The sequence below is a fragment of the Penicillium nucicola genome, assembly GCF_028828085.1.
Source record: "Penicillium nucicola strain IBT 29836 chromosome Unknown utg000002l, whole genome shotgun sequence".
In the NCBI taxonomy this organism is placed as follows: Eukaryota; Fungi; Ascomycota; class Eurotiomycetes; order Eurotiales; family Aspergillaceae; genus Penicillium; species Penicillium nucicola.
Window position 1 is genome coordinate 3,256,679 of NW_026643126.1, and position 26,594 is coordinate 3,283,272.

The 26,594-nt window shown below is 48.6% G+C and overlaps 10 protein-coding genes across 10 annotated transcripts; 5 read left to right on the forward strand and 5 right to left on the reverse strand.

Moving 5' to 3' along the window:
* Positions 1–906: 906 nt before the first annotated feature.
* On the reverse strand, positions 907–2,832 carry N7511_002991 (putative MFS transporter; the record flags this gene model as incomplete). The annotated part of the gene is made up of 4 exons (XM_057125416.1): positions 907–1,225; positions 1,297–2,358; positions 2,429–2,591; positions 2,640–2,832. The coding sequence occupies 4 exons, from the start codon at positions 2,830–2,832 to the stop codon at positions 907–909; spliced, it is 1,737 nt and encodes a 578-aa protein (XP_056987575.1).
* A 1,043-nt stretch (positions 2,833–3,875) lies between these two features.
* N7511_002992 (dienelactone hydrolase) lies at positions 3,876–5,476 on the forward strand (the record flags this gene model as incomplete). The annotated part of the gene is made up of 3 exons (XM_057125417.1): positions 3,876–4,125; positions 4,181–4,618; positions 4,668–5,476. The coding sequence occupies 3 exons, from the start codon at positions 3,876–3,878 to the stop codon at positions 5,474–5,476; spliced, it is 1,497 nt and encodes a 498-aa protein (XP_056987576.1).
* Positions 5,477–5,939: 463 nt separating this feature from the next.
* Positions 5,940–7,214, forward strand: N7511_002993 (uncharacterized protein; the record flags this gene model as incomplete). The annotated part of the gene is made up of 1 exon (XM_057125418.1): positions 5,940–7,214. The coding sequence occupies one exon, from the start codon at positions 5,940–5,942 to the stop codon at positions 7,212–7,214; it is 1,275 nt and encodes a 424-aa protein (XP_056987577.1).
* Positions 7,215–7,379: 165 nt separating this feature from the next.
* N7511_002994 (purple acid phosphatase family protein) lies at positions 7,380–8,938 on the reverse strand (the record flags this gene model as incomplete). Its single annotated transcript, XM_057125419.1, has 2 exons — positions 7,380–8,737; positions 8,803–8,938. 2 exons carry the CDS (start codon positions 8,936–8,938, stop codon positions 7,380–7,382), a joined length of 1,494 nt encoding a protein of 497 aa, XP_056987578.1.
* A 1,152-nt stretch (positions 8,939–10,090) lies between these two features.
* Positions 10,091–10,822, forward strand: N7511_002995 (uncharacterized protein; the record flags this gene model as incomplete). The annotated part of the gene is made up of 1 exon (XM_057125420.1): positions 10,091–10,822. The coding sequence occupies one exon, from the start codon at positions 10,091–10,093 to the stop codon at positions 10,820–10,822; it is 732 nt and encodes a 243-aa protein (XP_056987579.1).
* Positions 10,823–10,921: 99 nt separating this feature from the next.
* On the forward strand, positions 10,922–11,971 carry N7511_002996 (uncharacterized protein; the record flags this gene model as incomplete). Its single annotated transcript, XM_057125421.1, has 1 exon — positions 10,922–11,971. One exon carries the CDS (start codon positions 10,922–10,924, stop codon positions 11,969–11,971), a length of 1,050 nt encoding a protein of 349 aa, XP_056987580.1.
* A 3,580-nt stretch (positions 11,972–15,551) lies between these two features.
* N7511_002997 (uncharacterized protein) lies at positions 15,552–16,391 on the forward strand (the record flags this gene model as incomplete). Its single annotated transcript, XM_057125422.1, has 1 exon — positions 15,552–16,391. The coding sequence occupies one exon, from the start codon at positions 15,552–15,554 to the stop codon at positions 16,389–16,391; it is 840 nt and encodes a 279-aa protein (XP_056987581.1).
* Positions 16,392–17,207: 816 nt separating this feature from the next.
* Positions 17,208–17,978, reverse strand: N7511_002998 (uncharacterized protein; the record flags this gene model as incomplete). The annotated part of the gene is made up of 1 exon (XM_057125423.1): positions 17,208–17,978. The coding sequence occupies one exon, from the start codon at positions 17,976–17,978 to the stop codon at positions 17,208–17,210; it is 771 nt and encodes a 256-aa protein (XP_056987582.1).
* Positions 17,979–20,575: 2,597 nt separating this feature from the next.
* On the reverse strand, positions 20,576–22,014 carry N7511_002999 (uncharacterized protein; the record flags this gene model as incomplete). Its single annotated transcript, XM_057125424.1, has 4 exons — positions 20,576–21,389; positions 21,459–21,580; positions 21,643–21,941; positions 21,993–22,014. The coding sequence occupies 4 exons, from the start codon at positions 22,012–22,014 to the stop codon at positions 20,576–20,578; spliced, it is 1,257 nt and encodes a 418-aa protein (XP_056987583.1).
* A 2,595-nt stretch (positions 22,015–24,609) lies between these two features.
* mfsA (glucose-inactivated glycerol proton symporter STL1) lies at positions 24,610–26,249 on the reverse strand (the record flags this gene model as incomplete). Its single annotated transcript, XM_057125425.1, has 2 exons — positions 24,610–25,038; positions 25,110–26,249. 2 exons carry the CDS (start codon positions 26,247–26,249, stop codon positions 24,610–24,612), a joined length of 1,569 nt encoding a protein of 522 aa, XP_056987584.1.
* Positions 26,250–26,594: the final 345 nt, after the last annotated feature.

Genomic DNA, 26,594 nt, shown 5'->3' on the forward strand with positions numbered 1-26,594 from the left:
CTCTTGGCGGGTGGTCATCCCCTCGATTTTTGGTTCCTAAGGGATGGAAGTTGGAGTTAGGGGTAAGGGAGGCGGTAGGAGTGCTGTTCGTTCGTCTTTGTCCTACCATTGGTTGGTTGGGGTTGGTGGTTAGGGCTTGGGGAAATGAGATTGTTGAGATTGATATTGGCCGTGTGTAATCATAGATGTTATCCCTGGTGCATAATCTTTACATGTATCTAGATATGTCAATTCTCCTTGTATTTCATATCCTACTCTTTGCCTAAAAGCTGAAATCAAGTTGTACGGGTTGTCTTTTTTATCCAGTGGCGAGGCCAGGAAGCCAAGACTCAGCTGAAGCCATAACTTCTATACGAAGAGAGCACCATTTAGCAGTAACACTTTCTTTCTGATACGTCCGCTTCTAACTTAGATCGGATTTACCGAAAGCATAATCTGTTATCTCTGACAGCTTGTTCGTTGGCAGCCTTGGAGCATGCAAAGCGTGCACTACCCACGTACCTACGTACCTACCCTGGTCTCGGCCGTCGGATATCTTCCAATATGCAGGTTATGAGCTCACCATGCATATACTACTTGATCTAGGCTAACACCTAAATGCAATTGAATCAAGCAGATAACCGTTTAGTCGCTCTCTTCGAATTAAAAGCTTTGTTTGTCAGGGTCCTCAGATCCCATAGGATCCCCCAGTATACTCAAAACTCGGGGGGAAACTCTAAAGCGAATTCCGATTTATTGTCTTAGAGCATGTGACTCGCGTTTTCGTCTTGGTAGTCCACATCATTAAAATATACAAAGTGGAATACAGTCCATAAATCAAGAAAGCATTGGCACGGCACTTCAGCGAAATACCGAACCTCGGCCAGCGTTCAAAACCCAACTTTATCGGGCCCGATGCATTATGTTTCACCGGTACTCCTCGTCACTCTCGTATTCCTCCTCCTCTTCCAAGAACTGGAGCAATCTCTCCCTTTCCTCGTCATCTGCTGCGTCTTGTTCTCTCAACCGGCGGACAGCCACGAAAACGAATATCACAAGTGCCATGCCCACAATAAATCCCGCAACTGCCAAGGTGGCATTGATTGGGATTGGATTCCCGTCGAATGTACGGTGTGTCATTGCGTCTAGGCCATATTGGGAGAAATTCGCTAGTCCCGATAGACAGATAATGGCCCCGTAGACGCGGCCGAATGTGGCAAAGCCAAAGACTTTGGTTGTATAATCGCTGTATCAAAGTTAGTCAGAACTTATATAATATCAAAGGGAAAGGAGACGGAGGATGGAGAGGAAACGCACGACATGGCAGAGTAATACAGCGGCCGCAGTAGAACGAACAATACGACTGTCGCATATCCAGCCCAAGTAGCCGGGATAGAATTCAAAACTCCGATGACAGTGGTGAACACAACAATGAGACCCAGCATGGCTGGTACGCTAAGACGATCAAGTAAGAAGCCAATAGCAGGCGTGAAAAGAACACCACCAACTGGCAATGCAACATCAAAGAAGTTTCCAATTTTGTCTGCCTCAACAATCGACCCGAGCATATATTCATATTGCGAGCGGATGGTCGCAATGAAATAGTTCATGCGGATCATCTGGAGGACTGTCATCAATGTAATGAGAATAAACCACGGCGTTGCCATCTGCTTGTGTGCCGGCAAACCGTGCAACACACCCCAAACCCAGGATGTCTGCTGACGGTCTTCTTCCCGGTCGGCGCGCATCTGGCGCTCATCTTTATCGCCCAAGACGGCGTTGATCTGTCGAATTTTCTTCTTCCGCTGTTCGGCACGCTTCCTGCGCACCTTGTTCAGCTCGGCTGTGCTCTCGATCTCGTCGTCGGAGTCGTGCACGTCGCGCGTGGCATCTTCTGCCTTTTCGATTCTATTTTCTAATTGCAGTGTTGAAACATAATCTTTCGCAGGCATTATGGTCACAACTGTAAGTAGGATGCATACTGGCACAATAAGATAGCCCAGGAAGAACTTGTCGGGCGTGAATGTTCTCCCGGTGGCCTCGTAAATGACTCGGTAGAAGAGGAAGACAGCGGCCGACGCGTCAAATGCACCCGTCACCAACGCGACGATCGTCCCCGCGTATTTGGGGAATGCATTTGCGATTTGAAACGATGGCACGAAGATGAATGTTCCTGCCAGTGCAAGGAAGAAATTCCCCGGGATGTACCCATCGAAGCTGGGGATGTGGAATGCAAAGCCCATAACCACCCCGCCGATGGCAAGCAATACAGACCCAATTAGCCAGCAAACTCGCGAGCCGCAGCGGTCCAGGATGGTCCCCACTGGCAAGGCGGACACATTGGCGGTGATGGACGCAATAGTGAAAAAGAGGTTCAGTCTGGCAGCAGTTAGTCACAAATGATAACATCATAGTCGCGGCGACCTCGAACAGGAGAGGGATGAATTACCTCAGGTCTTGCTGAGAACACAATTCAAGACCTTCTTCTATTTCAGCTGGCGTGCAGCGCTCGTGGTAAACACCTTCTTCAACGAGAACCGGTTTCAGAGCCGCGAAGCCAAACACGATTCCCGACGCGAGCCAGCACGCGAGCACGGTCACCACAACCTGCACTGGGACCTGTTAGATGTTTGTTACACCTCGATGGAATTGATCCGTACCTATCCGCTTCACGGGGGAATGCTTGTAAGCTGGGGTTCCAGGACGCAGCTCTGCGACCGGGATACCCTCTGTTGGAGGCTGTAGGACATCGTAGCTGATTTTTCTGCGAATGGATACAAAGTCTTCTGCTACGTCTGGTTCTGGTTCACGATCCACACCGTCGATGACAGAAACATGCTGCACCAGAGACATTGCTCGTGTTGAACGATGAGCTTCAGAAGGATGTGGAGGGGAAAGGGTCTTATCGTGGAGACTTTTCTCTCTTTCGCTCTAGTGTCTTGTGGCAGGGTTTCATGCAGTGCTATCTCGGATTAGAATAAATCCTCCGGTACTGCATGTGAAATCAGCTTGACTCTATTTCTACAGATGCTCAATTTGATTTTGGTTTTGATTTTCAATGTGTGGGAAGCTCTTTAGATCAGAGTTCTATGACACCTGACCTTACTAGGTTTTCCTTGGAACTAATCCAAGCTCCCGTTAGTCTCCAGTTCTGGACTTCTGATTCGCCAAGTTGTATGGGGCCGTTTGAAATATATTCCCGACCATTTTGGCAGGATGATGCATAACTCTCTGATTCTTATGTCGCCAACAATTGAGTCGATTTCGGAATTCTGCGATAATTATTGCTGTGCTTTTGATTTGAGTTTCTTTTTTTTAAGAAGATGGCCCTCGTGGGTCCCATGTTGACAAGGATTACCAAGTGAGGTGTTCGTCTAACCTTGAAACCTGATTGACTCCTTGCCATTTTCTATCTACGCTTCAACTTAGCATCATTCAATATGCATTCCTTTGGAGACGGCGAGTAGGGAAATTAGCCTGTGTGGATCCATGGTTCGGAAGAGCATGGCACGACAGACAATTCGACCTAAATTTGGACGTATATCGCCAAACAGAGAGACTAGTATAGCAACGAATGGGGGTATGCACTGCCAAAAGGAAGTCGCATGTAGATAATTGTCATAGATCATAAGATTTCTGTTTCAACGTATCCTTAGCCTATAAAAGATGCTGGTTCATCCATGTACCTGACTCACGTGATTTAATCTAAACCATGGATGACGTTGCGACGCCAATGACGTAGAGCCGTTAAGTGTCAAGTGCCATGGTTGTGACCAGCCTTTTCGTTTTCTCTGCTTCATTCTGTCAGTGAATCGTTTGAAACCTCATCTTTAACATAGCCGTGGCGCTTGCATAACATCCCACCCGAGAAGGCGACATCAGCACTATATACAAACATGGCCACCGTTTCTATCAGCGCCCCCGGTCTTGGAAGCGGAGGATTCCTCTACAACAATGGAAATAACAATGCGCGGTTGTGTGTCACGGCCGAAACCGAAGACTTCGATATGGAGATCATCAAGAGTTGGCAGGATGAAGGATTCGATGTGCTCTACATTCCCTACAACGGCGGAGGAAAGGAATACGGTGCCAAATTGCAGTCCGTAAAGGATGGGCTTGGTGTGGGTGAAAACTATGGTGTAGTCGGTATGTGACAAATTCAGCCCATCAAAATTTGATATCAAACTAACTACATCTATAGCATACGGTGATGCTGCGAATTACTGTCTCGACTACTACCTCAAGCCTACCAACTCGAGTCGACTCTGCGCCCTTGTCGCATACTATCCTAGCATTATCCCAGACACACGCTCTCGATACGGGATGCAGATGCAAGTTCTGGTGCATTTGGCTGGTGAAACCATCGACGTGCTTGTTCAACCCGTCGCACTGGGTCTGCAGGGCAAGAAACGTCGCCAAACACGTCCTCTCAACCCTGGTGTCGGAACAGGCGAGCGTTTGGATCTGGGATATCCCACCTTCACATACGACAATGCGCAGCCGGGCTTTGCAGAGAGTGATATTGAGGAGTATGATCATCTGTCGGCCGATCTTGCTTTCACGCGAACCTTGAAAGCATTGCGAAAGGGTTACTCGCGCGACCCCGATTTGGAAAGACGCTGGGAGGATCATGTAGAGGGTAGGTGGAATCTTTCGTCTGTCGGGTGGATATGCTAACGAATCTACAGCCAAGTTCTTCGCGTCCAACGTGAAGAAGACAATGGACGGCTACGTGCAGAGCAAAACACCCGCTGTAACTTATACGCCCACAATTACTGGTGGAATCGGCAAGAAAGCCCTCCGCCATTTCTATGATCACTATTTTATCGGAAAACTACCCCCATCAATGCAGCTGAGACTCCTTTCTCGCACTACTGGGGCAGACCGCATCGTGGACGAGCTGTACGTAAACTTTGAACATACACAGGACGTCCCGTGGATGCTGCCCGGCGTCCCACCAACCAACAAGCGGGTGGAGATCATTATCGTGAGTATCGTCAGCATTCGTGCTGGCCGTCTCTACTCGGAGCACGTCTACTGGGATCAAGCGAGTGTTCTTGTCCAAGTCGGTCTCCTGGACCCTAAGCTTCTGCCAACCTCTGTTGTTGGAGTCGATCGACTCCCCGTTGTCGGTCGCGAAGCTGCCCGTCGCATTCTCCATGAAGACACCGAAGTCGAGCAGGAAGACTATCATAACAAGATGATTCGCCGGGCGCATGCTCGTGCCCGTCGCAATCACAGCTCCCGTGCTTCGCAGATTGCCGAGGAGTCGGGGGCTGAAATGAAGAGTGAGGCTGAGCAAAGTTTGCCTGATCGGACTGGTAATAAGGGCAAGTCAGTGCAGAAACAGTCTACTAAGTTGACCGAAGAAGATGAAGGTGCTGAGACTGAGACCGAGTCTAGTGCCAAGGCGAAGTCTGAGGCTGGAGATCGGGATCGGGCTCCTACCGTTGAGGATGCTGGAGAGGATGGAGAAAATGGTTCGACACAGCCATGAAGGCTTACCTCGTATTGTCGTGATCCTTGTCACGAAATTGTCGCAGAGGTGCCTCTGCCCGAGGAGTTTGTGATTCATGTGGACAAGTTCGGTTGGGAGTTCTTATTTTTGGGCGATTGCGTTTTAATCATGAGTGATGTTGCACCTGTTGGGCTTTTCTTGTTGGCATTAATGGCTTCCATAAGTATGGACATGATGATGAACGTGACATGTATGTTTGAACAGATGTTGCAGCAGTTGAGTTAATCCTATACTCCGTGGACTGCCGCTTTAGGCCTAGTGCCGCTTTAAACCCCGACATCCGACGTCATGCAATCTTGAAACGCCCGTCGTGCTTACCCAAAGAAGATGGGACGACGTCGTGATATCCCTAACATCTTTCCTTCTATGTATCTGTCCATATTCCATCGATTCACATATCCAAGGCCGTGTAATATTCACTGTGCCATTACGGCGCCACCAAATGAGCCGACATTCCCACTTCCAGTCAGGTCGAGAGCCCCTACAAGACCAAAGTGACCTGGAATTACGAAGATCCCATGTTTCGGGTCCTGTACATTTCTTGAACCCCACCTGGGCACACTACACAGTAACTAGACAACCTCAAACGAAAGCCCCAGCACCTGGAGAAGCCCAGCCCCATCCACCCATCGAGCATCTCTGGCGATCGCGAGATAACAGAAAAGGCCGACATGCCCTGCGCGTCGATACCAAGGCCATTCCCCAGGAGACAGGGTACACAGCTCCACCGGTGACACACAGCACCTCCGCAATATCCAAAGGCATTCTCCGCATGCTGACATCCGTACCCTACTGGGACGTGTCGTATCTGGTAGCGATTACATTCACCATTGGCTCCATGATCTGGATCATCAACGCCTTCTTTGTCTGGCTACCGCTTGAAGATCCGCAGACTACCTTCTCGGGTGAAACGCTAACAGGGGGTGGCGTGTCGGCCTTTATCGGTGCGACTGTGTTCGAGATCGGAAGTGTGTTGTTGCTATTGGAAGCTATCAATGCTAATCAGACGGGTTGTTTTGGCTGGGCGCTAGAGTCTGTTCTGTCGAAGACGACGTCCGAGGAGGATGAGGGTCATGCGCATACGCCTGCATCTACGAAGATCATGCCGACTATACAAGAGTGTCGGCATCACCATGCGAATCGGAGGTCGCTCTTTTTTGCAAAGCATGCTCATCCTTCTGACAGTCGTCATGAGGATTTAGCGGATTATCCTGGTTATGTTACTTCATCGCCTGATGGGAGGTCATTCCGATGGGTACCGTCCTTGTCGGAATTGCGCTCACATTACTTCCATGAACTGGGGTTCTTGGCGTCTTTGATTCAGTTCCTTGCTGCAAGTATCTTCTGGATTGCCGGACTTACTGGTCTTCCTGGTATCTACAACCATATGAGCCAAGGTGTTGCCGATGGCGTATACTGGGTCCCTCAGATTGTCGGTGGCATGGGTTTCATTCTGAGTGGATTACTGTTCACCCTTGAGACCCAATCTAAGTGGTACCGACCCGCATGGCATGTTTTGGGTTGGCATATCGGTGTGTGGAATTTCATTGGTGGTATCGGTTTTACTCTATGTGGTGCACTCGGGCCAGCGAGTATGCACTCCGGGGTCGAGTACCAGGCTACGCTTGCTACTTTCTGGGGCTCGTGGGCCTTTATGATTGGGTCTACGATCCAATGGTATGAGAGTCTACAGAAGCATCCCGTGGAGCGGAAGTAAATTCCAGCTCGTCTCATCATTCTTTAGTATATTCTTCCCTAGCTAATACTAAAAGGAGTCATAAAGATGCACCGGTGGTCCTGTCTATTCAGCGCGTTATATACTGCACTCCTAATAACCTCACTATGAACAATTCCAATCTTCTATCCCCTCAAGAGATACTCCTCACTGCCTCACAAACTGTGTACCATGGCTCTTGTAAAGCGTACTAGTATCCAAGATCTCCCCAGTGGAAGACCGAATAAACTCAACAGTCAGATGCTGCTCATCCACAAACTTAATAGCTCCATAGCTATAGTCATCAGCATAAGCAAAGGCCGTATAATCCGGCTCAGTCCCAACAGAACTCAATCCTTCAATATTACCAGCCCCACCAGCAACAATGTACATAGGCGCCTTGGGATCATCCATCCCATTCGCATCGGCAGTACCATTATAAACAGGCAAGAACCGCTGCGAGTTATGCACGTGCCCGAAAACACCAAGGTCAACCCCGTACTCGTAGAACAACCCCTCGAATGCTTCCTGGCAAGAATCGCATCCGTTGGATGATCCAGTCGAGTACCAAGGTCTATGACCCGCAACAATCACCCACGGCGTGACCGTTCGGTCGACACTCGCCAGATCAGCAGTCAAGAATTCAATCTGCTGGTTCGTTGTGCCGAACGGCCCGCCGTCAAGCTTTGCAGACCCGTCCTGTCCATCCGGCGCATTGGGGAAGTCGGTCTCCGTGTTGATCATGACGACGTGCGCCATGCCGTATTCGAAGGAATACCAGAATGGCGGGTTGGACAGGGATCGGGCTTTCTTTGCGTTAGTCTGGGCGGTCGCATCTGACGATGACGATGTGAAGGACTGCGGCATGGTGTTGTCAAATCGATGCATGAAATCCGTGAAGTTCTTCTGGCCCTCTGGGCAGAGGCCGTTGAGATAGGGGATCTCGCTGCAGTCGGCCTCGTGGTTGCCCGGACTGGCCATGTACAGCTTTTGGCCGGCGATTGGGGCGAGTTGGTCGTAGAATTGCTCCAGGATTGATTCGTACGCTTCTTTGCCGTCGAGGAGATTCGCGAATTTCAGATACCAGTCGTCGGCATAGGCGAAGTCGCCTGGGTGGATGACTACTTCGTAGTCGTCGACGGTGCGGGCTAGGCTGCCGATTGTGGTGTGGTTTAGTTCTGGTTGGATGACGGGGATGGTGTCTTTTTTCTTGCTGGAGGTTGTGAAGCCGTCCTTGCCGTAGACGCCTAGATCGATTACTACGTCCATGTTGAACGGTGTTTTGTCGCCTGGTGTTCGTGGGCTTAGAAAGTGGCCTACTGTTGAATTTGTCGATTCAATCTTGTAGTAGTAGGTTGTTGCTGGGGTCAGGCCTGTCAAGATCGCGACATTGGACCATGTTCGCGATGTCGCGTAGGTTGTTGATGAGCTTGAACAGGCTTTCGTGTTGAGGTTGTCTGCGGACAGGCCATATTGGACGCAGGTTTGGTTCAACTGCTCATATGTGTTCCAGCCCACAGATACCGCTATCGATATGTTAGTTTCTTGTCTTGGTTTCCCGACACAAAATCAAAGATGGCTATATTCGTACAGTTCGGTCCGTAGACTGCAAGTCGCTGCTGATAAGGAGTGGTCAAGTCACTTGGAATCACAGGATAATTGACACTGGCAAAGGCACTGCTGGCCACCAAGGGCAGAGACTTGACGAGTGTCGACACGCCAACCATAGTGGAACTCGAGATGATTGACCAGATCTGTGTATACATCAGGCAGGACGATCACGTCCGTATATATACTCTCATTTCTCCGAGCATTCCAAACACAATGGGAGTATAACTACGGAGTTGAGAAGTAATCTCAACCAATCACATTCGGCATGCCACCCACGGAGTAGAACATGCAGATCTTCTGCATACCAAGTCAGCTGGGCCCACCACGTTCGCCAGGCACAAGGGCCGCTTAGCACAATGTGGCTTTAATGTCCGAACTTCATTAAATAAGCTTCGGAGATGATTTTGGTCGGATGCTACGCATTGGGGATTAGTGTGCACGTGGAGTGACCAATTGGTTTCCAACGGAGTTCTGTATGGTGAATTCCTGCTCAGTGGAATTCAGTGGAATGGATTTGTTCATGCAGAATTAACGAGTCCCCGGCAGGGATCGGACCGTTGCTAGTGTTTAGATTGCAGCTAAGTCTTTTAGGGTGGAAATATAGAGGGGACCGTGACCGTTGACCGAGGTTCGTTTTTATGCATACTCCTTGCTGCTAACGCTTCTCTTGTGCTGGACAGGAAGCTTCATATTATTGGCCCTACAAACATATTTTCATTTATGCTTATGACCAAAACTGATGCTGACAAAGTGCCTGTTCACAAGCTTCGGGGTGAAAGTCATTGGAAATCAATCCTTTTATGACTGGTCCATTCTCAGGGCTGATTCCGAGCTATATTTCGGGACTACTTTTGACTGGGCAGAGATTCCAGACCATCTGGGGCAAGGAGGGTCAGGTGTCATTCATGGAGAGTGTAGACTTCCCAGTCATCCGCGGGATCTCATGAGTCAGGACCAAGACCATCTCCTTCCCAACTATGATCATTTCTTCATGGTTAAAAAATACCTAGAGTTTTTTGTCAATATCGTACCACCCGAAATTCAGCCTAAATGATTTTACAGAAAGCCGAAGCAAAGATAACGGAGCGGAAAGAGGGCTCAAGAGTCAGGGTAAGGTGATGATGATTAAGTTACCCAGAACTAATCTGACAGTAGTATCTCGCATAATTAAATGAGCGTAAGTGTGCAAATGTCGCACAGGAATATTCAAATCACAAATCGCATCCAGAAAACATCATACAAAAGGGCTGTTTCACAATATTTCGACCATGCCGAAGAATCACCGAAAGGCTGCTCCCGTTCGTTGGGGATCAGGCAATATCAGTCACATAGTTTTGGCTTTAAGCAGAGGCGTTGGCAGATGCATCAGCGGAGGCGCTAGCATTACCAGAGGCGTCAGCCGACGCATTGGCATTAGCAGAAGCATTGGCGGAAGCATTGGCGGAAGCATTGGCGGAAGCATTGGCGGAGGCTTGAGCTTCGGCAGAAGCCTGAGCCGAAGCCGAACCGCTAAGAGAGCCGCTTGCACCGCCAGTGGTACCAGTAGGACCGGGGAGAGCGAAGCTGATGCTGGTGCTCCAGCTAGTTTCCTGGGGAGAAGTGCCAGTGCCGGATCCAGCGCCTACGCCGCCAGAGACACTTGTGCCAGACGAACCAGATCCGGAACCGCTAACACCAGCGGAGCCGCTGCCAGAAACGCCAGCCCCAGAAGAACCCGAGTCGGAAGAATCGGAGGGTGCGGTGCTAGACTCGGGGATGTTGCGCCAGTAGAACTCGCGCCGGAGGAACCGGAGCCAGAAGCTTCACCAGAGGCACCGCCGCTAGCAGATCCAGATCCAGATCCAGAGACATCGCCAGAGGCACCACCAGAAGCGCTACCAGAGCCACCAAGGCCGGCGGAACCGGAAGTGCTAGCACCAAGGGAACCAGTTCCAGAAGCACCGCCGGAGGCACTTCCAGACCCGCCAATTGCAGAGACATCAGAGGCGCCAGCGCCTTGAGATTCGGTACCAGATGCACCACCTGAGGTAGTGCCGGAAGCACCAACACCGGCGGAACCAGAGCCACCAAGATCAGCAGCGCCTGAAGCACCAGCACCAATGGAACCGGTACCGGAAGCACCACCAGAGGCAGTACCAGATCCACCAAGACCAGCGGAGCCAGATGCTCCAGCTCCAAGAGAGCCGGTGCCGGAAGCACCGCCAGATGTACTGCCAGTAGCACCAACGCCAGTCGAGCCAGAGCCACCGAGGCCAGCAGCACCTGAGGCGCCAGCGCCGAGGGAACCGGTACCGGAAGCACCACCAGAAGCAGTGCCAGATCCACCAAGACCAGCGGAGCCAGATGCTCCAGCTCCAAGACCGCCAGTTGCTGAAGCACCACCGGAGCTGCTACCAGTAGCGCCAACGCCAGCAGAGCCAGAGCCAGAGCCACCGAGTCCAGCTGAACCAGAGCCGCCGAGTCCAGCAGCACCTGAGGCACCAGCACCGAGGGAGCCGGTACCGGAAGCACCACCGGATTCACTGCCAGAGCCACCAAGGCCAGCAGAGCCAGAGGCACCAGCACCGAGGGAACCGGTACCGGAAGCACCACCAGAAGTAGTACCAGATCCACCAAGACCAGCAGAGCCAGAAGCTCCAGCTCCAAGAGAGCCAGTGCCGGAAGCACCGCCAGATCCACTGCCAGATCCACCAATACCAGCGGAATCGGAGCCACCCAGGCCAGCGGAGCCAGAAGCACCAGCACCAAGGCCGCCAGTTGCAGAAGCACCACCGGAGCCACTGCCAGTAGCGCCAAGGCCAGCGGAACCAGAGCCAGAGCTAGAGCCAGAGCCACCAAGTCCAAGGCCAAGGCCAAGACCGCTGGAGCCACTGCCCGAACCGCCTAGGCTAGCAGAGCCAGATCCTGACGCATCGCCAGAGGCATCAGCGTCAGCCGAAGAATCAGAGGAACCACTGGCAGAAGCGGAACCACCACCCAAGAAGCCAGGAAGGAAAGATGAAATTCCACCCGAGCTACTGCCGCCGCTGGAGCTGCCCAAGGGCCAGAGACAAGGCTCGCGGGTCTCAAGGGTCTTGTTGAAGGGAGCTGCGAGAGCAGTGCCAGCAAGGAAAAGAATCGCGGTATTCTTCATGTTGCCGGAACAATGAAGGATGGAAAGAGAGAAATAAGGATAGGGTATTGAACTCAACACGGAAGGAAGAAAGGAAAAGAAGAGCGAATGAAATTCAAGTTGATCCAGTCAACTGAAGCAAAAGAAAGGAGAAGGTTGTTGATGAGGACTGATCGGTGCTGTAATTGCCCGTTCTTATAGTTCTCTCGAGGCATGGAGCGGGCCGATGAGTGATTCTTTTTTTAGTAGACGTGGTTGTGTTTGTGACAGTGCCTGTGCTTGATTCGGGCAACCTATTGATCTGCTTTGTGGATGAAACCACGGTTCTGCCCGTGTCTTGTGGTTCCTGTTTCAGAGTACTACAAGTTGGGGCATCAAGCTCATTCTTGGGCTTTTCCGAGGACGGATCGTTTCAAGCGCTTCGTAATAGGGCTTGTTCAATTGTTTTTTTATGATGGAATTATGACTTTATTGACATTGATTCAGTTATCGAGATAAATGCAAGTGGTGCCAAAATCGCAGAAGCTAGATGGTGATCAATTTTGCATGGTATACAGTACAGCTTCAGGCCACTCTATGGACCGTGTGCGTTCAAACTCACCAATAATCAGTTTTGTACACGGACACACAGCGTTTTGATTAGATGAACTGAGCATGATTGATTGGTTGAATGAACTCAAAAATGAGGCTTTTTGCCTTTTTATCTAGAAACTTCCCACAGTGGATCCGCCTTGGGGCTGGGGTTAGTTCCCGTGGCCGAGTATCCCGAACGCCGAACGGTTCGTGAATGGTTTGGGTTCCGTGCGAGATGCTTATTTTTAGGTGGTGCTGTCAGGAGATAATTAAGGAGAAGTGGGCTCTGAGCAGTTTGCAATCCAATCGTCATTTGACTTTATATCCGAATTTTCCCTAGCGTAACTCAAAATTCTTCGAATGAGGTGTATCTGATTCTTTCCAAGGAAGACATATTTAAAAATTGAACTGGTAACCTTTTTTAGTCGGAAGATACGCTTCCATGGCTTCATATAGGGCTTCGAGGTCCAGTGACACGGAGAACAGAGGCAAGTTCCCGTGGAGATAAAATAATGGCACAAACACTTGAACCCAACAGATACAGTTAAGGTTTCTGATGGCGAGACGGACATTGTTTCTCGGCTCGTCTCAGAGAATACACTGTTCAATCGTACCCTAAGGGTCATCGCCACGATTACTCCGGAATGCGCACGATCGGCATAGTTCGTTTCAGCCCCTGCTGTTGGGTTTTTGATAGATTAAGACAATCCCTAACGCCCCACTGTGCAACTAGCATACAGTAGTCAGCGACATCCTTGACGGATCGCGTGACTCGCCTATAGATCAAGCACTACTTACGAACCTATGCTAGTTACATTGAGCGTCACTAATATATCTCATCGCAGTAGGATATTACTTAAGTTATTGTAATTAGCTTATTGGCTAGGGGACGGTCAACTTATAAAGGGGGGTGGTATATAGTGGGGAAATCACGAGATTTGTATGATTACTGCCTTGGGCAGTAATGTCCTCGAGGAAGGGATATAGGCAATCCACGACTGTAAAGAATGATAGACAGATAAAACAATGCCACTGATTTCCTGATTCATGATTTATGACTATTATGCTCCTTGATATACTAACTAATTATCCCTGATAGGCGTTATTTGCCTAGAGCTCTCTAACCTAACTTATTGTTAGGTTTTCTTGCCACTAGTTGTCGACCCGTCTGTTTTGACCAGACTGCCATCGAGTATCTCCTATTTTAGTATATGATTAACGTCGGGTTCCTCGGCTTTCTGCTTACGTAAATCATATTTGAATCCTTTGTTGTGATTATCTCTTCAATTTAATGTACGAGCGACTGAATTGGATCATTCCTTAAGTTAGGCTGAGGGTAGTACCTTAGGCTTAGAAAGCTGGGGCTCTAGGATAAGACGTGAACGAACTAGAGATTGAGGTGAGTTTACGCCAATGAGGAGTTCTGTATTTTAATTTGATGATATAAGTCATTAATTAAGTAATCCGTAAACCGACACTGTCCATCGTTGTGGTTAAGCACCTCGTGATTTGTCTCACCCGAAGAAATGAGCCAGTTTAACGAGATTTTGACCGGTTAAGGCACATACCCGCTGTTACTTGCCGTCCCTCATATATGTTTGTGTGGCTGGGCATGATTGACTGAAGATGGATGTTATTTCACACAAGCAGGGCATTCTCTAACATTCTCTAATTCCGTATAGAATTGAATAGCAGCAGAACAGTGCGGGCATGGTTATTGAGATTAACAACCGCGTGGTGGGCACCTGTTTTTGATTACAATCGGTTAAACTTAGAAGATATTGTACTGTACTGTGTACTTTCAGCTCTCTATATAAAAGATACCATGTGCTTAGTTGGGTGCGGGGAAGAAGAGGATCCTTGCGGGGATCACACGAGTCAAACCCCGAACTGGCGTTCGTCTTCGATCTTGGCGCTAACGAACTCTCAACCATGCAACCTGCACGTTTGGTCGCTCCATACATACCCCTTGGTATTTCCGGTTCTTTCTATGCTAAGTTAGGGAAGCTCTATAGTGTGACCGAAACTGATTGGTAGAACTTGCACCAGCAGAGCATATCTATCGCGAGCGAACACCTCTCGCTTAATTTCACCACTTTCCAACTCCGTAGTTACTTCACATTTTTCATCACATCCCACTATCTTTCCGGTGGCTTCTCAGCTGCGGAACCTCCGCCTCCACAATTACATGCTTTGGTGCGCCTGAATGAGCAGTAGCGCCACGTAATACCACAAGTTCCTTTCACCAACGTAGGGCTTCTAGTACATGCATCAATTTCTTTATCTCCTCAGACTGTACTGAAAACACCCTGCGAATATGTCAAATTAAGTGCTCCCAGACAATTTTCATATTCATTCAACCTCAAGCGGTAGTTGGGTCAAATCGACCTTGCACATGTTGAGAAACTTACCCTAATCAGTCCAGTCAGTCAGGGTCAGATGCGACAGCGAAGAGTGGCAGGCTGAGTATTGCGCTGTGTTCGGTGTCCCCGAGAGTTAAATCATATCCAAATAGCCAAATTAGTGCAGGGCAGTTCCAAATGCAGAACAAACCCGTAAGCCATTGCAAGCCACAACCCTCTGAGCCTGAGCTCAGGTACTGCACATCCTGCAGGAACAAGGCAAAGCACTTCATTGCCTTGTCATGTGCCACGCTCATTGTGACAAAGATATCACCTGAGACACAACCATTGATCAAGAACCGGTAGAAAATGACGAGCTGAAGTGAGCGCGTAGTGTACACTATCCTCTAAGTGTACTAGTGGTATTTGTTTTGCGATGTTGACTTCCAAGTTCGTCGGATTCAAGTTTGAACAAGGCTCGTCCAGCCTCTTGTAGAGACAATCTTCTAGCTTGGCAGTGAAAGAAAGCAATTAATTCCGGTTTTGTGGAATTGAAGTCTTCTTTTCCATTGAATCTATATAAACCCATCGAGTTCCGCTTCAAAACAGATCATTCAACTTTTCTCATCATCTCTGTATCTTTGAGTACATATACACTTGATATATAACTTCTTCCTTGAAGTGAAACCAGCTTTGTGCAAAATGTCTACCGAAAATGGCGTCAACAACTGGGAGACCTCCTTTGAAAAGGAGGTGGAAGTACTCCGCTTAGCCTCTACTGAAGGAAATGTCACGTTCCTGTCAATCTATCAGGAGAAGACAGTGGAGACGGCGGCTGCAGAAGCCAGTTTCCTCTACCATGACCTGGCGGCAATGGATGTCAGTGCCATGTACGACTCCTCCAATGTTCATCAACAGCTGAAGGAGAAGAGCGAGACTGCGGTGAAAGATACGGAGACGAGCTGTGATGTGCTTCGCAACAGCCTGCAGGAATTCAAGGAAGGCAAAGCGGATGCCTCGGAGAGCGACTGGGAGTCATTTCTGGATGAGGAAGTGGAGAAGCACAAGGCCGAGAGCAACAAGCGATGGGACGATCTGAAGAAGTTTGGCAAGGAGAAAATCATGCAGCTGCCCGAGGCCTCACGCCCCGCGGCTGCTCGAACTTACGGTGCTGGACTATCCGTCATCGGAAAGCTGCTGGGAACCGTTATGGACTGGCTGAAGAATGTGCTCAACAAGATTGCCGAATTCTTCCGCAAGGCCTGGGAGAAGATCAAGGAGTTTGCAGGAAAGGCTGTCGAGTGGTGTTCCAACGCCTGGAGCTCGATTGCCGGCATTTTCAGCGGCGTGTTTTCCTTTGCTGCCACGGCCGCAATTGACAAGTACAGCCATTCCAATGCTGCCAATTTTGGCCTCTTTCCTTCATTCGATTCCAACGTGACCGTTGAACAGGCCAGGCAATTCTTGGATCTTTTGTCCAAGATAACTCAGGAGAGAAACTTGAATGGAGTGCACTCGGCGTTGCCTCTGAAGGCTGTCTAGTCTGATGCTGCCAGTAAGGGATGTGTCTGCAATACTTATCCTGTATAGATTCTGCTGAACAACTGTTCAGTGGAAGAGTCTGGCTTTACTTTACCCTGCCTGGCCTCGCTATTTGGCTCACCACTGACTTGACCTATTGTTCTGTCAGTGTCATACTCTTCTCTTTCTTTAACCCTCAATGTTTCTTGTTGTCTTTGTTTCGTTTGTTTTTGTTTTGATTTGTCGAGTCTACTCTTATGCCGCAGAACCATCTGGTTGTTCTCATGCCACTCATTAACTGCTAAACTAGCTCCCAATCCGATTTTGGTCATTTTTCGTCATAATATATCTCTGCTGGTACGTAGTTACGACTGAATGAGGTCAAAACTGTATTCCATAGGGCCGTGGAGGATGACCAAAGGTTTGTAATTTCGGGTGGACCTTCATAAAGGGATGGTAAAGTATCCTCCCCCTCCTGAATTGTTTCATGAAGCTAAAAGCTCAATACTTGCAGCCCGAAATGACACTGAGATGTTGAGAGGATTCCAATCAAAGGAGCGAAAAAGATACAGAAAATTTGTATATACCAACCATTCTAATCCTGTATAGCATATTCGGTGTCATAGAGGGACTTACATTTGTCTCTAAAGATCATCACAGCTTTCAGCATACGAAAGTTATACCAGCACAATGTCTAAAAGCAATTCTGGAGTACGGAAAACTCAATCATCAGTAAGCATAACGTTCAATTTCAACTTCAGACAATGCTGTCCTCCACCGACTAACTTTGTTCCAAGAACAATGACAAAAAAAGATCAAAAGCAACCCCATCACTATTCATTGAGGCACAAAGTCCACAATCGGGGTGGATGCAAGCACCGTCCCAACAGACATCTGGTAAAACGCCTTAGTGGCCGCAATGTCGGATGGCTGAAGCTCAGGTGGTTCACGACGATAGTTCATCACAGAAAGTGGATTGGCCTCACCAATCTGCACAGCCTTGGGGCCCTCCAGTCGACGGGGGTCCATCGCAAACTCGTGGCGCAGGCCCAGAACATGGCCAAGCTCATGTACCAGCACCTGCGAGAGACTGGCCTTCCAATCGGGCTGCAAGGCCCGGGTGTAGACATAAACAAAGTTCAGGTCCTTCTGGTTGGGGAAGTAGGCGCTGGCCAGGACATCGCCCTTGTACCCGCCGTGACAGATAACAAAATTGGCGTCTTTTGCCAGCGGCACGAACTCAAAGCGCACGCCCACGTCGGCCTCATTCCAGACACTGGCGGCCAAGGCCAAGTGCAGCGCCGCGTAGTCAGCATCCTCCTGCGAGTCGTACCCCATTCTCCACGCAGACCATTTGATGACGGATCCGGGTGTCCACCGTGGAATGATGCTTTCGAGCCCGACCATGATAGCAGCTGGATCGTTGGCAAGGTTCTGAGGCGTCGATTCTTGCGTGATACAGACGGGGGCGCTGGGCAGGCCTTTGACAGCGTCTATGGCAGAATCCACGATGTTGGGCTCCACCACTGTTTCCAGGGCTTCGGTTCCCAGCTCCTGGGCAGTAGACTGAAGAAGTATCTCCTTCGCGCTGGGTGAATCGGTCGACATTTCAGGAGAGGTACCACACCAGTTTTCTGGGAAGTGCGCCAGTGTAGATATTGAGTAGCACTAAGTTTTACCGGAGAGGATTTCACAACGGGAAGATTGAGAGACAATGAAAGAAGAATCGAGAGCTGTGAAAGACAACAGAAAATCAGAGGAGCATTGATGGGTTTTTATAATCGTGGTTCACAGCCGTTCTCTCATTAAAGGCTAGCTGAGAAGAGAGATGATACCACCTTCAGGGAAAAAAAGGCAAACGTGCGCGGGCCAGATGTGTCTTTCCCTTCGAGGCTGGCTGTAAACTTACTTAAATCAAGGATATTAGGGAAGAATACCCGAGCTGAAAAGAGGAAGATGTCATGGTAAGAGATGCCGAGTTCGCATATCGACCTACGCCTTGATTCGGCGTTGTCTGACTTGCCCGGGGCAAATAGCAGGACAAAATAGCTCGGCAGTCCTTGTAGATGGGAGCATGAATGTTCTGGCCATAAAATCATCATTCCAATTCCGTATAAAATTGGCCTCATGACCATTGATGCGCTTACAATGTGACGACAACTAGTAAGCCTGCCAGTAGCATTTCATAGTCTATCACATAGGAGTCGCCATCACGAATTTTATCATGCCCAATTACCAATAGAGATATCCTGCATACAGTCTGATGCTTCCAGGCTAGCGCTTAGTCTGGATAGCAGACGGATTGGTCACAGTCCCTAGCTGGGCAAGGTGTAATTGACAAGTGTCCAGCTGAAAGCGGCACATCGCGTGAGGTCTCTTTCCAAGCGTTGTTCCATCCACAGTCGAGTCATTGATTGAATGGTGTCGATGATTCATGTTGGTTAAAAATTACGATCAATGTATGATGAAATGAGGACGCCTCGATGGCAGTCTGGTTAAACAGACAGGTCGACAAATGGCATTAAAACCAAATAACAGGCCAAGTCAAGAAGCGATATGCAGATGATGCCTACTGAAGATAACCTGATACCATATCAAGGAGCATAATAATCGAGAATCATTAATCAATAAATGAGTGGCATTGTTGTCCGTTCTTCCTTACTCCCTACAGTCCTAAATTGTTCATATCTCCCCTCGAAGATATTAATGCCTGAGGCATAGTCGCGTGAACCACCACTACAGTGGATATCTTGCAACTTCATCTCACATCTGCAGGCAGAATCTCGATATATATATGAACATGCTAGACAGCATTGGTTATTGGGAAATCTGCCATTTTATCGCCAAATGGCTGTAAAAAGCGGTGATATGCACAACAATATCTAGTTTCCGGGGTCACTCAGCTCCCTCATCGAGGGTATTCATGAATCAAATACGATGACCGGAGACACAGACTCCGGTATAGTTGAGTTGTGCTCTTCTGGATACGAAGAAATCAGTTATTTTGAAAGTTCGTGGTTCTTTACGGATATCTCCTGAGCATTCAAAAGATAAATTATGAGTTTAAGACCGATAACGCGTGGATTAATGCTATATTAGTGTAACAAGGGCTGGCTCCCGGTAGTATATAATGTTATTTTTATATCCCTAGCCGGTTTAGTATTTACTTATAAAGCCACATAGTACACAAGCTCCTCAAATCACAGTACAAGAATATGAGATACCCCAGCAGGCTTCCAAAGCAAGTATAATTCCAAGATGCATTAAGAAGCCCGACTGGGCCGGTTTCATGCTTTCCCGCGTGATGTAGTCGCACGTATATTGGCTGCTCTTTTCTCTTTAGTCACTCTCTACGAACTAGACTTAGTTTGAACATGCTTCACGCATTATCTAGATATGACTGGATTTTTCCTATTAGTTCCTTCGCTTCGCTTGAAGTCAACTTGCGCTTCAAGTAAGATCTATACCCGTCGATTCCTCAAAGAGTTTGGTTTATCGGCTTATATGCATCCGAGCAAAACTAAAAGCAAAAGCAAGTTCATTGCGAGAACTGCCTCTGAGATTGAGGTTGGGAAAGTTACAAGTGATTATAAAAGCTGAGAGACTTACTAACTTATCAAAATGAGATTTTGCATTGTTATGAAAATAAGCAACCACGGTTTCGTTTGCTTCAATAGAAAAGAATTACTAAAGTCGCAACGAAAAACTTGATCCTCAAGCTTTTTATAGAGCAGGGTGCTACAATAAGCTGTATTTGTACGTCTTCTCTGAATTACAAGCAATGATTTTAATGCAGATTGTCTTTATTGACGCTAGCTTTGACCAAAGTAGAATCGATCGCTCTCAAACCGAAACCCCGTTTGATAATTTTTGGCCTCGGTTGCGGAAGGCAAGTAATCTATCAGTGGATTCATCGCTTGCTGTAATCGACGCCTTGCAATGGACAGTTGCTATCAATGTGAGTGCGCAGTCAAACGCCGATAGCCCGCATTACTATTGTACCGCTAGCCGGCTTCTGTATTCTTATAATTAATCTTATCATTCTCGGGGTTCGAGCATCCAGCAGTGTCTGCTATTTAAAACAGCGAGCACGATCAATTTCGGCAATTGCTGCGAGTAACTTCTAACTTCAGGTTGACAAAACACACCCCAGTTGCAACATATTTTACTGACAAACAAAGAGCTTTGTCAAGTTGTTATTTCACTTATTCACTTTTTTTCTCGTATACCTCATCCTCCTCGTCCTTCTCGTCCTTCACTTCCTCCTCTTCCTCCTCTTCGTATTGTTCTCTGCCAAATCCATGTTCTCCCTCCGAGATAACATCCCCCCCTTCGGCCGCCATCATCCTCTCATTCCGTCGACGATTCGCCCAACTATACATGCTCCAACTCTGTAAGAACACCGATGCTCCTCTACCCTCGATACATATCACTGGCTGACCATGCCTGAGACTGAACCACACCCGGTCGTTCATATCTAAAGCTGCGGCTGTCCCAAGTAGACATATCCAAGTGTGTGCTTCGGGTGCTACTCTCACCCAGGTATCCATGCTACCACTAGATATCGCATATTGTAACTTTCGAACGAGACGCTGCAGAACAGTCATACGAAATGGAGCGACGTACTCGTCGTCAAGAAACAAGTACCAGAATATCAAGGCAGCTGTCTGGCAAGCCTGTGTTATAGCATCGGCGTGCGGCTCGATAAATATGTCGTCATTGCTACCTCGATTTTGCTGGTGATCTGAAGACAACAACAAGTGCTCTGTTTTGGCTGCCCATTTGGCTCGGAGATCTATGGCGCTTGGGTGGTCCGGCAAAAGGCGGGCGACAACATCAATATCTTCGAAGATTTCGATTGCTGCACGGGAGAGGTTGTAGTATCTTCTTTCTCTATGAGCTGCACGACGCAGGATGGCAGATGTGAAGTATGTTGGAGGCGCGAGTGGAGTGGGAGGAATATCTAAGAAAGGTATGTCGAGTTGGGAGTCCATGATGATCGCTTCAGTGAGAACGCATCTACGAGCAAAATAAAACATGAGCCACTAGTTCCCGTTGACATATCATGTACCTGAGTGTCGTACGCACACTGTTATAAGTCCCGAGAGGAACCCACCAAGAGCGAGATGATCAAGACCACCTTGTGCCTTGATCATTTGCATCAATGCTATCTTGTGCATATTGGATGATCCTTTGTCGCCGAAGAGAGCCTAGAACGATGAGGAATGGTCGATTTACTCGATAAGCAGAGGAAATCTAGCATATTACGTACCGAGAAGAAGACTAATGGTGCAATGCAAGCCATGAGAGACTCGCTGAACACCGCTCCAGGGTCCGCTATTCTCTCCTGGAGCAGTTGCAGTGCCGCTGTGTGGTGGTATAGCGTCATATTATTATTTTTGACGCCTCGAAATGCATCCAAGTGGGCCGATGCAGCATAAAGGGTAGTGTGAAGTGCACAGGGGTCGGAGAGTGCTTTTTGGATCCACATCGCTCTAAGAAGCCATGCGAGACTGTTACCGTCAACAGGCAGCGGTTCCATTCCGAAAGTTTCAATGACTACCAAGGACGCTTTTAGTATATTGGTCACAGCGGTCTTTCGCATTGATGACATGCACTTACACGAGTGAATAAGCATAGGCATGTGAGGCCGAGCATCAACTGGCAGTGGCACTGTGGCATCCACCCGGCTAATGTCAAGTGAACGAAGGAACCAAGCACTGGGGCCATTCAGCACAATGGCTTGCTTAGGATATACGCAGCGGCTTCGTTGACTACAGAAATACGTTAGCTGTGTACATATTTTGCCTGTTTCTCACCTGACAGTGGTACCTCGAGCATCTGCTGCAGCTTGACAATATCTTGTCACATTTTCTCTTCTTTGTACGACACTGAAGACATGCACCGACAACCCTCACTGCCTCGGAGGCTAGTGGAAGAATCGCGGCCTGACTGGCGCTATACTGCGGGTGCATGGATACCTCTGGCCGTCGGTCCTCCATGAGCAGCAACCCGGAAAGAATATGAGTACTCTCGTGAGTTGGTATACTGGACGATGTATACCAACATGGTCGCTTATGTCTATTGAGATTAGCCTGGAGACACAGCCAGTTAAGCTCACAGGAACTCCAGTCATAGCACTCACTTGACACAAGTTGAGCATGAAGGAAGACGGCGATCACATCTCCTCTTCTTTTGGGCACAAGACAAGCATGCGCGATCAGACCGGATGCTCATCTCGGTTGCAGTAGGCGCGATTTGGAAGTGGAGATGGCAGATCTGCGAAAGGGTGAGGTATACATATACATGTCACGCATGTAGTGTTTAAAGGCTCAAACAGAAGTTATACTAGCAGTACATACTCAGCAGAGGCCCTTTTCATCTTCGAACCCTTTAAATGGAGAAATTGACCCTATTTCCCCCTGACCAATCAAACGTCTGTCGACTGCCGTGTCGAGTTCGGTTAACAGATATCCCCCGCCGCTAACCTAATCTGGATGTGGTAAATCTGCAAAGAGAGCTAAATCGCAGCCGAAATGATGCAAAGGGAATTAGAACAAGTGCGTGAGGCAAGTTATCTGATCAGTTAGGTAAATGGAACTGCCACACCACCATTAACTGCAACGGCCCGAGTGCCTGCTCCATGTTGAATATCCCCAACGCATTGCCTCTATTTTTCGTCATGTGGCGTAAGATATCTTGAGTTGTGATCTGCATCATATATTCAGGATCCAAGTCATCTATATACCCCAGATGACTGATCTCTTCTCTGTTTTCCTATGGGGCGAACTCGGTCAGTTTGTGGTCATCGGACTATCCTGTCAAAAGTAGTGTACGATAGTCCTAGGAACGAGCTAGTTCTCGGATATAGAATATTAGGAGAATAAGGGATTTTATATTCGGGTTTATTATACGGACTAAGGGGTAGGACCTTGTTACGCACTGGCTAGCGGGTCGTCGCTAGGTTAGAAGACTTTCCGGGTTATACGTGCCTGTATGCTGACTTCCAACGTCAACGATCTGTCTCTTAACCGTACCGTTGCCTAGTAGGTCTTATACGGGCTAGTCCTTTTGAGGGTATCGAGGAGCGAAGCTAAGTAGAGCGCCGATCAGATCTATACCGGAGTATTGGTCTGGTCGTAGTGTTGTCAAGTTATAATCAAGTTGTACGAGTCACTAAAGGTTCTAAACAGTAGACATAAGTAACAATGTAGGATTGAACACGAAGAACTAAACTAGATAAATGAGGTCCCTATATACCCTTAGTTCTTCCCTGCTTACATAGTAGATGGTAGAATGGTAGATGAGCCTTGGCAGGGTCTACCCGTATACCGCATATCACTCTACCACTTGCGTGGTCACGTGGTTGCCGTATGATGATTAATTATAGTAATCCTTGAGACGGCGAGTCGGAGGCCGGAAGTGGCCTTACCGTCACCTAGCGTTGTGGTGTATTCTGGGTGCTGGTAAATCAAGGGCCGAAAAGGGCGCCTGCTTTGTTCGTCCAATCGCAGTTCTCTGATTTTTCGTCACGTGATCACGATGGGTCGGTTGATTGACTGGTCCATGACCACCCATCAACAAGTTGCGGCCCCATACTGACTGGTGCCTGGTATGTCCGTAACAGGCCTATATAGTGAAAGAGTAGATAGTATGGTCGATTATATAGTCAATTATAGGTATAATAAGGCATTTAACCTTACGTAGGTTAAAAGTGGTTAAGCCGAATAACTAGAAGTTCAAAGACTAAGAGGAAGTTACTATAGCAACGCAAGGACACGTCATTTTCTAGCTTACGCTCCTAGGAAATAGTAGGCAGTAGGGCGGTTATTATCGGAGTAATCGAATAGATATAGAGGCAAGACGGGATTGAATAGACCGACCAGGCTAAGCCTCGGGGTAAGCGATTAGGTTACTCAGTGAGCTACTCAGGGTCGCTAGTGAGCAGCTTAGGGCGGCACCGTGACTAACTCAGCAGATACTTTGGGAGCCGATCACTTCCCGAGGAGGCAATTTTACCGTCACCTAGACTACATTTACAATTATGATCATAAAGTTGGGCAAAAGAAATCATTAAATTAACGTGACGAGAGATCAACAAAACATAAATACATAAGTAGTCTATAATCCGACTTCACTGTCGTCTCGATATCGCCTTTATATCTCATGGTAACCGCGCTTCTCAGAAGCCAGTTATATTCACACCAAAGGTTTCAATAGCACACCCATAGAAAGAGCATTACTCTTTATACCGGGTCTCCTCAATCTCCTGACTGTTGTCACCATTGTCACTGCTGCTCATGCCGAGTTCGTTCTTCTCGGCTTCGGCACGGTCAGTGGTGCTCAATCCCAGATCACGAGACTGTTGAACAATTTCTTCGAAGGTGAGCTTGGGCATCTCGTTGGCGACTCTCCAAGCCATCTTGCCTTCGATATGGGCTTTGGCGTAGATGATGTCGACCTCTTCGAGCTCGCGTCCAGCGGTTTCAACATAGAAGAAGAAGCCGAAGATCAAACCGATGAAGTTGAACAATGCGAAAAACAGGTAAACACCCCACGGACTCTGTCCAGAGAAGAGAGGGGTGAACATGACGACTGCAAAGTTGCAGATCCAGTTGGTGCAGGTCGATGCGGCCGCTCCGATGGTACGGGTACGGAGAGGGTTGATCTCGGGGGGTAGATCCAGGGGAGAGGCAATAGAGTAAACGCGAAGAAGGTAATGAAGAGGAAGATTCCGACTGCAGCACCCTTAGAGTTCTCCTCGGTGTCCTTGATCAAGCAAGCGAAGGTGATGACAAAACTGAGACCCTGGCCAAGGAAACCAATTAGGTAGAGGTTGCGACGTCCAACTCTTTCAATCATGAAGAAAGACGGGATGGTTGCAAGAGCGTATACAGAGGCAAAGACACCACCCATGATGAGGGAAAGGTATTTCTCCATTCCCAAGTTTTCTTGGAAAAGCAGTGTTGAGTAGTAGATAGCGGCGTTGCAACCGGTAAACTGCTGGAAGAATTGGCCAGAGCAACCAATAAGAAGGCGCTGGAATTCTTGAGTCTTGCCGAATGTGAAGACTGTTTTCCAGCTTGCCTGGTTGTTCCTCGAGTTTTCTACATCCGTCTTCAGGAAGTTAAAGTCGGTAAGGACATCGTCGGATTCAGGAGAAGATCCCTTAATCTTAGCGAGAACTTGGCAGGCTTCCTTGTCAAGACCTCTCTTGACAAACCACGACGGGGAGTCCGGTAGCAACAAGGCACCCGTGGCGACAATCAGAGCAAAGAAGATCTGGAAGGCAATAGGGAAACGCCACTGGACAGTATCCGCGGCGTGCGACATACCAAAGACCAACCAGTAGGCAATAAAGGTGCCACCAGCAATCATGGCACCTTCGAAACAGACGAGGAAGCCACGGTTGTGTGCGCCAGAGCACTCTGATTGCCAGACCGGGATTGTGGCGGTGTTCATGCCGTTTCCAATGCCAGACACAACACGACCAATAACGAACTGACCGACTTCCCATTTACCAGTAAAGCAGACAGTTGTGAGCAAGGCGCCGATGGTCAGGATGTTGGCACCCATGAAGATCACGCGAGTACGACCGAGTCGCTCGCCGAAGAACATGGAGAACAAAGCGCCGAAGAAACAGCCAAGCTCGTAGCAGGATGTGACGGCACCGCGGATAACGTCGATATAATGTTTCTGGCCCGCGGTAGGCTCATCGGGCATTGCGAGAATAGGGAAAGAGGCCACAAATTCATCTCCGTTGAGCAGACCAGCCATCATACCCTGGTTGTAACCGAAGAGGGAGAAGCCGACGACAGCGGTGATGGTGATGCTCACCCGGAGCGATCGACCACTCAAGCCGGTAGTGGTCGTCCACATGTTGACGGTGCAAGCAAAGCAAGAGCCGTCAGTTTGTGGGGATAAAGGGAAGTGGGGGAGAAGGAGTAGGGAAAAAGATTAGAAGCGATGTCAAGGCGGACGATCGGGCTTTCTTATAGCACTCTCCATGGGGGCCGAACATCCCACTCATACCCCGTCCTTGGTCGGGCCCCAAACGGGAAAGTCCAGCGACTACTCTACAGTTCCACATGGGGAGAGACGCGGGGGAATCCTTTCTCTTGGCTCTTGGCGCATCTGCGACTAATCTGGAGACCCCAGGCCCGATTTGCTGTACAGATGCAGCTCTATGATAGACCTCTATTACTGCACTGTTCTTTGCTCTCT